At 39.8% G+C, this 11,354-nt stretch overlaps 1 protein-coding gene across 1 annotated transcript; it reads right to left on the reverse strand.

Moving 5' to 3' along the window:
- Positions 1–1,223: 1,223 nt before the first annotated feature.
- tpma (alpha-tropomyosin) lies at positions 1,224–6,201 on the reverse strand. Its single transcript, XM_012842368.3, has 10 exons — positions 5,978–6,201; positions 5,546–5,671; positions 3,328–3,461; positions 3,116–3,233; positions 2,680–2,750; positions 2,505–2,580; positions 2,291–2,353; positions 2,124–2,193; positions 1,851–1,929; positions 1,224–1,533 (listed from the first exon to the last, which is right to left on the reverse strand). The coding sequence occupies exons 1-10, from the start codon at positions 6,089–6,091 to the stop codon at positions 1,530–1,532; spliced, it is 855 nt and encodes a 284-aa protein (XP_012697822.1). The 5' UTR covers positions 6,092–6,201; the 3' UTR covers positions 1,224–1,529.
- Between the last annotated feature and the right edge of the window lie 5,153 nt (positions 6,202–11,354).

Genomic DNA, 11,354 nt, shown 5'->3' on the forward strand with positions numbered 1-11,354 from the left:
GTTTCATGTGAGCTATTTTACCTATTTCTTCAAAATAAATGTTTTGAAATTGGCAGAGCAAGTTGTGATTGGGAGATGGTACATCCTTAAAAAAGGTAAGGGGTCTAATCTGTGATCTGATGTTGACAATGTCTTTCTTTGAAGAATGACAAGACCTAAATGAAATAGCTTACAGTGTAGCAAATGCTTTGACATCTTGAGGCTCACATGATTGCACACCAGCACACGTTATTCATTCGATTCGACCTTTTGAAGACAGCATAATAAAACAGAGAACTTCAATTATTTTAGACTAACACTGATGATAAATGCAATAGGCCTAAATTATGTTCATGTCTAAATGTGTAAATAGCAGATAACAATGAATTAGGTAGGGCTACCATACTCATTACAGCTGTTCAAATGCACAAAGGCATGGACAATTCTCTACTTAGATATACGATTCATCTTGATTTGATCGATCATTTCTTTGCGCTCATGTTATTTTTAAGTGCTCTACTGTGGGGAAACGAAAGGGGGAATGGATTATAATCAATGATTGTTTGTGTGTACTTAATATGTGCTCAATTCAATTAATATATGCAAAATGTCTTTGACTTTTTAGAGCACATTGTTAGAGGTTATGCACATGACTGTGTGTCATCTGCATCATTCTTTGTTGTTGTTGATTATATTGCATCATCTGCACCATTATTTGCTGCTGATTATATTGAAAAAGCAGTGGCACTAACATGAAGCAATTCATGTTTTTTTGGAAAGACAAGATTATTGACCAACTTTGCTAATGTTCTAGTGTTTAATATTCACAAAACAAAAACTGCAAAAATGTGACGAACATTAATGTATTAAATGTGATGAACATTGATCTATTAAATGTGATGAACCTTAATGTATTCAATGTGATGAACCTTAATGTATTAAATGTGATGAACCTTAATGTATTCAATGTGAGACCATGCACTTTGGCAAGATCATTTGAACCGGTCCCTCCAAGAAATCCATTGTGTCTGTGTCCAAGTAACTAAATGTTGTTTTATTAGAAGTCTAACTCACTACACTACTAGCCATAACACACAGCACATAATTAGCCATGAGGGATCAAGTTTAATCAAAATAGGGAATAAAAAACAGGAAATAACTTTTCAGAAATTTGAAAAATAAGACTCAGAAATGTATGATCTTTGTATGAGGTGAGAACAAAGAACAAGTATGTTGCGTAGATGTTGAGCTTTCTTTTGATTTTATTGAAGCTACTCAAAAATAAATTAAGGACATTATAGAAATAAAAAGAAAGAAACAAAAAGAAGAGGAAGGGAGCAACAGATGGATGAAAGTTTATTTTACAGAAAGCAAAATGATTCAAAGCCTTAGGCACCACACTATGTAATGGCAGTGCTTTGTTGCCTTGCCCCACACAGGAAGGATGGAGTGATAGAGAAGACAGAAGAACACAGAGAGAGAGGACAGAGATGTGGTGAAGAAAGTGAAGCCCCTCAGCCAGAACGCATCGGTGAGGAAAGGGAAGCAATTTATCTGTAGGTCAGAGAGAGATAGAAAGAAAGGAAACAGACTGTGATGATGGGGGAAAAGGGGGACAATGGACGTGCAGCAGTAGTTTTGATGGACACAACGTGCAGACATTAGAGATACAGTAGTTGTGATGGACACAACGTGCAGACATTAGAGATACATTACTGGAATGGAGGAGAAGAGAGAGGAATCAGTGAGAATAATATTAACATTGTTAAACTGTCAAATGGTCCATGCAGAAAAGAGTTCCTGTACTGAGTTAGTGGGGGGTCATGGGAAGGAACTAAATGTGTCCCAAATGTTTGGAATGCAATATTTACATGGATGTCATGTCGTTGAGGGCATGGTCCAACTCCTCGCTGATGGCCTTGTACTTGAGTTTCTGGGCATACAGCTCATCTACAGACATTAGAATCGTTAACAACATGGAGATACATTTCATTTAGCAAAAAAAGTATAGAATGGTGTCATCCATAATAAGTGTATCCTGAGAAGACTCTGAACCTAGGTTACCCCCTCTGTCATGGTCAGTGTATGGAGTGATACATGACGCCAGAACAGATGGGGTGTCACACGTGTGCTTGAAAACTCACCCTCAAGATCATCAATGGTCTTCTCCAGTTTAGCCACGGTCCTCTCAGCGAACTCAGCACGGGTCTCAGCCTGGAGCACAGAGAAGGATTTAAGACACGGTCGCAGTTTTCAAAAGCCTCTCTATTCTTTCATGTGTGATGTGTGAAGAGAACCCAAGGGAACAAACCTCCTTCAGTCTGTCAGTCAGGACCTTGATCTCCTCCTCATACTTGTCTTCTTTCAGAGAGTACTATGGTCACAAAGAGGAACTACTGTCAGCATCAGAACACATACTCAAAGCACATACAACACATATTCAGACTCAGACTCACCTCCAAACACACACACACACACACACACACACACACACACACACACACACACACACACACAATACAAACCTTCTCAGCCTGGGCCTCCAGAGACTTCATGTTGTTGGTCACAGTTTTCAGTTCCTCTTCCAGCTCAGCGCACTTACTACAGAAGAGGAAGGGTATGAAGAGTAAGGAAGGGGGGTTATAGAATTGTACATGAACAGACATCAAACATTGACTATTGTCCGTGTGAAGACCTTACCCTTCAGACAGCTCAGCGCGCTCCTCTGTACGCTCCAGCTCAGCCTCAACAATCACCAGCTTACGAGCCACCTGAGGACACATGTCTGTCTTAGCACTGGGACATGTTTGAGTACATGTTAATCATCAGGTTTCCATCCAACAATATTATGTGGATTTTTAACATAGAAAAAGCCAAACCTGACTGGAAACATTCTAAATTCTAAATTCTAAGACAAGAAATGTATTCACTGGAAGGGGTGAGTTAACTCCCTTTTTACAAAATCAAATGATCTGGTGTCTCTTTTGAGTGATTATCAGCATATTTATTTCCAAAAGTTCTAACTGCATATGAACAGATTGTCCATATTTTTAAAGAATAAAGAGTCCCATTGTCTCTTAAAGTATGGAGACCTGCCCTGTGACTATGCTGTGTTGTGTGTGTGCTTCAAACTCACCTCCTCATACTTGCGGTCAGCCTCCTCAGCAATGTGCTTGGCTTCCTTCAGCTGGATCTCCTGCATCTCCATCTTCTCCTCATCCTTGGCAGCCCTGTTCTCAATAACCTTCATGCCTCTGTGTGAGTGAGAGAGATTTTTTTTTATTCTTTTTTATCTGAAAAGGAAATGTTCCAGGTTAAGTTATGTGAGTGAATGTGCATGAGTCTGACCTCTCGCTCTCATCTGCGGCCTTCTCAGCCTCCTCCAGCTTCTGCAGTGCAGTGGCAAGACGCTCCTGAGCGCGATCCAACTCCTCCTCAACCAGTTGGATACGTCTGTTCAGGGAGGCCACATCAGCCTCAGCCTGCGGGAGTCATTTGGTGAGTAAGAGCTACATATTCTTCCACACAATGGGCTTATTCTACTGTCAGACAGTGAGAAGAAGAGGAGAACAACACATACATATCTATTTGGGAAAGGCCAACTCTTTGTAGGAGAGGCATCTAAAACTGTTCCCTTCAGAGATGGGTAATTAGCCTACACAGATGTCATGTAGCTTCCTTAGAGTCTAGTGACGTTCTGTGTGTTCACGGGACGCCACACTGACTTCCCAGAAACAATCTTGCTATAACAGGTTACAGATAAACAGACACAGGATTGTTGTATTTTGTTGAAATCAGTGAACAGTGTCCTGGCACATGATTAGCTGATTAATTGTAAATTGAATTTGAATGATTACCTCTAATGATTATCATCGTCTGCCTGGCTTTCCTACTCTGAATAATGCAGATGGCACCAAGATGAACTCATTCTGTCGATGTATATTGATCAAAGTATCTCACCATCTTCACTCTTTATCTGGCCTCATACAGTAATATTTGCATTGTCATCTTTCTCTCCCTCTTTTCAAAAGGTGCCCGGTACATGTGCACTAGGTCAGATTCAACAACATTCAACTCACATATGACCTATGAAAGGTGTATTGTGTAAGATTTAGTGGCCTCTAGTGACGAGGGTGCAGAATGCAACCATCTGAATCCCCCTCCCCCCCCCCCCCCCCCCCCCCCCCCCCCCCCCTCCCCTTCCAAGCGTGTAAGATAACCTACGGTGGGTGTCAGCTGCCAGAACAACACCAAAGGCCCTCTTCCTATTCCATTTCTGCTTATAGATCCCCCTAAATCTTACACACTGTACCTTTAAACAAACTGTTCCTAAATAGATACGCTATCAGCGGAACTGTGAATGAAATTCTTCAAAATTGTTTTAAATGTCATGAAATTTCATAAAACAAATTCCATAATGTCAAGAGATAAATGACATAAAAGTTCCAAAGAGTAGGGAAACATTTCAAATGTTATACACTGCAATTGTACATACTTCATAATACTGTTAACACTGTCACGAGAGGCTGTTACAATCTGAGATCAAGAAGTTGGAATTTAAAAGAGCTTTAAAAAGCAAAGACATTTTCAAAGATCTAGGTGAGGCCCGTTCTCAGTCTTCACATTCAAATGTATTTAGGTCATTTGATTAATATTATTACATTAATTATTAAATTATTAATGTTATTAATACGAATTAACTTGAAGAAGTTAACAGTTCTCTTGTTTACGTTCAATCAATGAAATGGAGAGTCTGTCAAATGGAGAATCTCTCGCAAGTCCCAGACCATTTATACATTTTGTCAGAGCCAAACAGCTAATAAAATTGCAGTGGAAAAAGTGTGACAAATTCTCTTGCATAAATCTGTTCATGGGAATATTTCTTGCAGGAAGTTTACTGTATTCTGTATCTAGTCTTGTATCTTATGTCAATGCATAAGACAAGTCTGGGTAAACCCAATCCTAATGTTATATATATACTATGAATGCAACTTAAAATGTATAAGAATTTCAAATGTATATATATTCTATATGTATAGAATGTATAGTCAATATGTCTAGCTGTGTCAATATATTTCGAGGGGTGTTGCTGTAGTTAGTGTGAGCGGAAGGGGTTGGGTTCTCTAGCGCAGCTGTCATGAGGCTGAGGAGGGTCAGAGCTACTGAAACTGTAATCGTGTATCGCCGCCTGAACCTGATAGCTCCCACTGACTTGGCCATTTAAAGCTTTGTGCTATATTTAGTATATTAAATGACTAGTTGACCAAAACTGCTAAGAAAGCGAGAGGCAGCATTACCTTAATTGTATTCACAAGAGATGACCTTTCCTTGGCCACAAAGTCAGTGTTTGTACAAAGTCTGAAGTGTGAAGTTATTTTCAGACTGTAGATTGCTGTTTTGCATGCTATTTGGGAGAGTTTTAACATTATATTATATATATATATATATATATATGATACACTTGTTATGCAATGTAAATCAAAATGCGATTATATATACAGCCTGTATGTGTGTGTGTGTGTGTGTGTGTGTGTGTGTGTCTAAGATGACGAAACAGTGCACTCACATCTGTGGCCTTGGTCTCCGCCAGCTCCAGACTCTCCTGTGCGTCCTTGAGGGCTGTAGAGTATTTGTCGAGCTCATCCTCTGTGGACTTCAGTTTCTTCTGCAGGGCCACCAGATCATCCTCCAGCTAAGGCCACACACACACACACACACAAGCACAGAGATCAGGGTACACGGGCACAGGCAGAGAAAGAGGTCACACGAGATGCTCAACGGGAACACGTGAAACACTCCTCCTAAATGGCATTAACATGAAAATAACAACATTAAATGTCATAAAAGACTGGGATGAATATTGAGGACGTTCTTGAAAATGTTCAATCATTGAATCTGAATATATATTGTGCCTCAGGTCACAACAAGTCTAATATTCCATCTGAAGTAAAGTCCTCCGTGAGTTACATCCAACAGTCATCCAGCGCAAGATGCCGACCTGCTTGCCATGGTCCTCTGCTGCCTTCTTATCTCCCTCAGCCTGCTCTGCTCTGTCCAAGGCATTCTCCTTGTCGAGCTTGAGCATCTGCATCTTCTTCTTGATGGCATCCATGGCTGCTGGTGGTGTGGGTTAGCTACCTAGCTGATAGGAAACAGAGAGAAAAGAGAGGAAGAAGCCTCGAGGGTCTATGCCACACTGAACGCTGAGCTGGAGTGCACACAAGTTGCTGCGGCTCAGCTGTAATATGCGCTTTTTTTCTGAGGGGGCACAGACTTGAGACACCCAATACTTTTTTGGAAGTGACTCCCAAGGGATGCCTGGCCAACCTGCACCTTTTTTTTAAAGATCTGCATTCCCATTCGCTACTCCAAGACATTTGACCACTGACATGGCTATATATGGGGTATGAGCAACAGGAGTCTTGCCGCCCCCACCAAGACAGTTCCATGCCCAAAGACTACGACCCCCTCCCCTTCCCCCTTAAAGAGTCTTGTTCCTATTTCTGACCCCTTGAGTCTCTCACAAATAAAGCTCTGTTAGGTTTAGGACTAACCAGTAACACCAGACGGAAATATTCTATCAGTCTTCCCAGATAACATGCAACTGTCACTGTGATCTTTTCAGTTTTTAAGGGCTTATGAGAAGTGTGTTTTCAAAGTAGGGTTGTAACTTAACATTTTGTTTCTGTAACATCCATCTATACAAAAAAAAACTCTCATTATAGTGTGTTCACTTTTTGTTAAAAGCAGAAAGGACATTCATTTCTGCCTTTTCATGCCTTTTAAAGTCGCCAAGCGTAACTTGTACTAGAAAGAGTTACAGCAAACCACAGCATTTGAATCATGAGGCTTTAAGAGCGTTGCTAGCAAGTGAGCCAAGCTCTTTTCTAGGCTAGTAATTGCACAACCTTAAATCCAATTAGTTATATATGGGTAAGACTGATTTTATTTAGGATCTGTTCTAGATAGTTAAAGGAATAGAAGAATACACTTTCTCTTAATCCACACCCATCCCCCCAAATACCCTTTCCTGTGTAGGATATTTTTAGGCTCCTCTTCCTTAGAAACACCTGTCTTCGTCTATATATTTCTTCCCAAACCTCCAAAAGGTTTCTCACGCTTTCTCTTATTATGGTATGACATGAATGACATATTTGAATTGTAGCTGTGAACACCATATTGTTTCATGACAAAATAAAACCCAACAAAATGTCTTAGTTGTCTATGTCTTAGTTGTCTATGTTTTAGTTCAAATTGTTTCGAGGTGTGCTACAGCGGACAGCTGATGTCCCCATGACACCATCCAACCAGAGTAAGACTGAAATGTAGCACTTGTAAAAGCCTTCACCTAGAGTAAGACTACTGAAATGTAGCACTTGTAAAAGCCTTCATCTAGAGTAAGACTACTGAAATGTAGCACTTGTAAAAGCCTTCACCTAGAGTAAGACTACTGAAATGTAGCACTTGTAAAAGCCTTCGTGTTTCAAATGTGGAAGGACCAGAGGGAGTGATTGTAGATCTGCATTTCTGAGCTGCTTTAATGAAGATCTAAGCAGTGATCTGAAACATATAATGTGAAGATGATATATATTTTTATGAATGGCATTGTTTTACAAACACATTTCTTTTTCATTTGGTTTTAGGTAGACTATCTATAGTTCACATGGGAGAACATGAGATGACCATGCTCAGATGCTCAGCGATTGGAAATGTATGGTCAGATCAGATCTCTGTCAGCAGCGAGAGGTTGAAATGAAGGAACTGTGGTCATGATGAAAACAACGTTTTTTCACTTGCTGAGATAGTGTGACCAACAACTGACGAAGCTTTGCTGACTGAACCAGCTTTGGAATTGTGGGAACTTTGGGCAATATCTGAATTTCAACACTACTCTCAGTTCTCTGAAAGTTACGCCAACGGCTGATTCTGCAGTAACACATTCCAAAATAACATGAATACCATAGACAGAGACTAGAATTTTGAGAAAAAGGCAATGTCTGTAATATTAAATATATCATAGTAAGACACCAGACAGTGTTTGAATTTAATTGTACTAGAAAAAATGTTTTGTTCATTATTGAAATGAACACTGTCTTCGTTTTTAAATAGCTGAACTGTTCAAATGAAATCTCGTTCCCCAGTACAATATCAGAATATCAGTCCCAAAATATATATCTCTTCAGCTGGACAGGTGCCAGGAAATAACGTTCAAATGTGAACAGTCATCCGCACTCAGGTGTGTGTCCCAGTTATAGAACTCTTTCCTGATCTATTTGGCAATATTCTCCTTAGCAATATTGTCTCACCTGTAACTTATTTTGGCTCAAACTTAATCTTTTAGATAAAACAGTGGTATTGTAGTATAAAACAATGGTATTGGTAAATGAAACACGCTGCGGTTGAATAGAGTGGTGAAAAGAGTAGTTTTATAGGGGTTTAGGTGAGTGAGACATAGAGGTCCAGGTTTATTAATGTGATTGCAGCAACACTATTCTTATTCTTACATTTGATTCTTTTTCTTTTTCTGAAGCACATTTTTGGCACCACTGCTTCTCCCCCAGTTTTCAAGATGTAGACAGTGGTCTAAAACTCCTCTCTCTAGCCTAGGGCTGGGGTGCTACTGTTATCACCTAATGTTATCAGGATAATGTCTTCATATCAGTCCATATAGACAGTGGTCTAAAACTCCCCTCTCTAGCCTAGGGCTGGGGTGCTACTGTTATCACCTAATGTTATCAGGATAATGTCTTCATATCAGTCGACGTTGATCATTGGAGTAGTGCATTAAGATCTGGCACCTCTTCTTTTCTACCTCTATATCTTGTTGTGCTGTGCTGTTGATGCTGCTGAAGTGGCCGTATTACTTGTTCTCTTTGGGTGCCTAAGATGACCAGGGTTCATATCCCAGTGTCTTCCCCCCTAATCTGGGTTGGTAGCCCCGAGGGGTACAGAAGGAGATCTGGTGAGATCATTAGGCAGCAAATCTTTTAGACGCTGAGATATGCATGTGACATTTCTTCTTGTGTGACTTAATATTCTGTGTACTAACCTGTCTCGGTTATCCCCCATAGTAGGACCTATGCCTTATTATTCTGATAGCTGTGATCACATTGATCCTCACCATTATAACCTGTAACTACATATATGCATATAAACAATAATTACATAGACGCAATCGATTCTGTTCACTTTTTCTCTTCCCTTCCTCTGTTACTCTAGTAACTCTAACTCTACTCTAGTACTTTCTCCACCGTGGGAAGCTGCTGACAAACCCCTTCTGCTTATGATGCCTCTGACATCACTATGGGGAGCCGGCCAGTTTACCCAGACTATAAACGAATGCCATCGCTGGCATCATTCTGTATCATAGTAACTTTATGAGCACACTGTAAACCCAAGGTGTTCTACAGCCAATCCTTTGAATGCTGGCTACTATCTCCATTTCTTTTCACTTACCAGGATGTTTACCCACTATCAATCTTGTATGTGTGCATACCCAATGCACACTAATATGTTTTATCAATCTTGGATGTATGCATACCGTATGTACACTAATATGTTTTATCAATCTTGTATGTGTGCATACCGTATGCACACTAATATGTTTTATCAATCTTGTATGTGTGCATACCGTATGCACACTAATATGTTTTATCAATCTTGTATGTGCATACCGTATGTACACTAATATGTTTTATCAATCTTGTATGTGTGCATACCGTATGCACACTAATATGTTTTATCAATCTTGTATGTGCATACCGTATGTACACTAATATGTTTTATCAATCTTGTATGTGTGCATACCGTATGTACACTAATATGTTTTGTCAATCTTGTATGTGTGCATACCGTATGCACACTAATATGTTTTGTCAATCTTGGATGTGTGCATACCGTATGCACACTAATATGTTTTGTCAATCTTGGATGTATGCATACCCAATGCACACTAATATGTTTTATCAATCTTGTATGTGTGCATACCGTATGCACACTAATATGTTTTGTCAATCTTGTATGTGTGCATACCGTATGCACACTAAAATGTTTTGTCAATCTTGGATGTATGCATACCCAATGCACACTAATATGTTTTATCAATCTTGGATGTATGCATACCGTATGTACACTAATATGTTTTATCAATCTTGTATGTGTGCATACCGTATGTACACTAATATGTTTTATCAATCGTGTATGTGCATACCGTATGCACACTAATATGTTTTGTCAATCTTGGATGTATGCATACCCAATGCACACTAATATGTTTTATCAATCTTGGATGTATGCATACCGTATGTACACTAATATGTTTTATCAATCTTGTATGTGTGCATACCGTATGTACACTAATATGTTTTATCAATCGTGTATGTGCATACAAACAAAAATATTAAATTAGAAATAGTAGGGATACCAGGGAATCAAGTCAGAGGAAAAGAGGTAGGCGCTTGAGCGCCACCTTGGGTCTATCTGTGCAAGTGCATGTGCCTGCATACTCCTCATAAACTATATGCCATATAACTCACTAAGATCTGCCAACCCACCCTCCTCTGTTGTGATCCTCAGGTGGCAAAACTGACTTTAGGCAATTGTATTTGGATCCATTATATAAGGGTCTATATGTGTATAGGAAACTGGGCCGCCATGTTGGAATCCAATGGAATAATTCAAAGCAATAATGAACACAGTAAGTGAGTTTGCACACCCACGCTTCTCTACGCTGTGTTGCAGATCACATGGTTGTGTAAAAGATCATCATGCAGGGATTTTAAAAAATCTGCATAGGAGTTTTTTTTTCTTGGTCAATGTTTAATGGTGGATCTTTTTCATGGAGCTCGGAGTTTCCTTTTCAGGTATGTGAATATAAGGAAGAGCAAGTTAGGGTGAGTGAACGAGTCTGTATGAGTGTGTGTGTGTGTGTCCAAGTGTGCAGTGTCTGTATGAGTGTGTGTGTGTCCAAGTGTGTAGTGTCTGTATGAGTGTGTGTGTGTGTGTGTGTCCAAGTGTGTAGTGTCTGTATGAGTGTGTGTGTGTCCAAGTGTGTAGTGCCGTCGCAGCAGCAGTGCTGGTATGTCTGAGTCAGCTATGTGCTGTGTGCTGTGTGCTATATCAGGCGGAGCCTGGTTGCAGCATGCCTAATTTTGGATTGGACGTAAGGGGCATATGTGCTAAATATCTTCAGAACAAGTTGGGGCAAAGCCTCCAAGATCTGACTTTATTTGTTCTGCTTTCTTCTTAGACTAGGGTGGGTAAAACATCACAATTAATATACTTTGTATTTGTACCTGTATATCTTCCATATCTTATATTGGTTGCAATGTGTTCCATCTGTTTTTAATTCTTCATAGCTTACACTAATGTCTCCT

This window comes from Clupea harengus, chromosome 6 (assembly GCF_900700415.2).
Source record: "Clupea harengus chromosome 6, Ch_v2.0.2, whole genome shotgun sequence".
NCBI classification, from domain to species: domain Eukaryota; kingdom Metazoa; phylum Chordata; class Actinopteri; order Clupeiformes; family Clupeidae; genus Clupea; species Clupea harengus.

What these genes read in the sequence shown, in the direction of transcription:
- tpma (XM_012842368.3), bottom strand. Translation starts at nt 6,091, where the DNA reads ATGGATGCCATCAAGAAGAAGATGCAGATGCTCAAGCTCGACAAGGAG. An exon ending in GCCGCAGATGAGAGCGAGAG is followed by an intron (nt 3,234 to 3,327) that starts GTCAGACTCATG and finishes TCACTCACACAG; the next exon opens with AGGCATGAAGGTTATTGAGA. An exon ending in GACCATTGATGATCTTGAGG is followed by an intron (nt 1,930 to 2,123) that starts GTGAGTTTTCAA and finishes TAATGTCTGTAG; the next exon opens with ATGAGCTGTATGCCCAGAAA.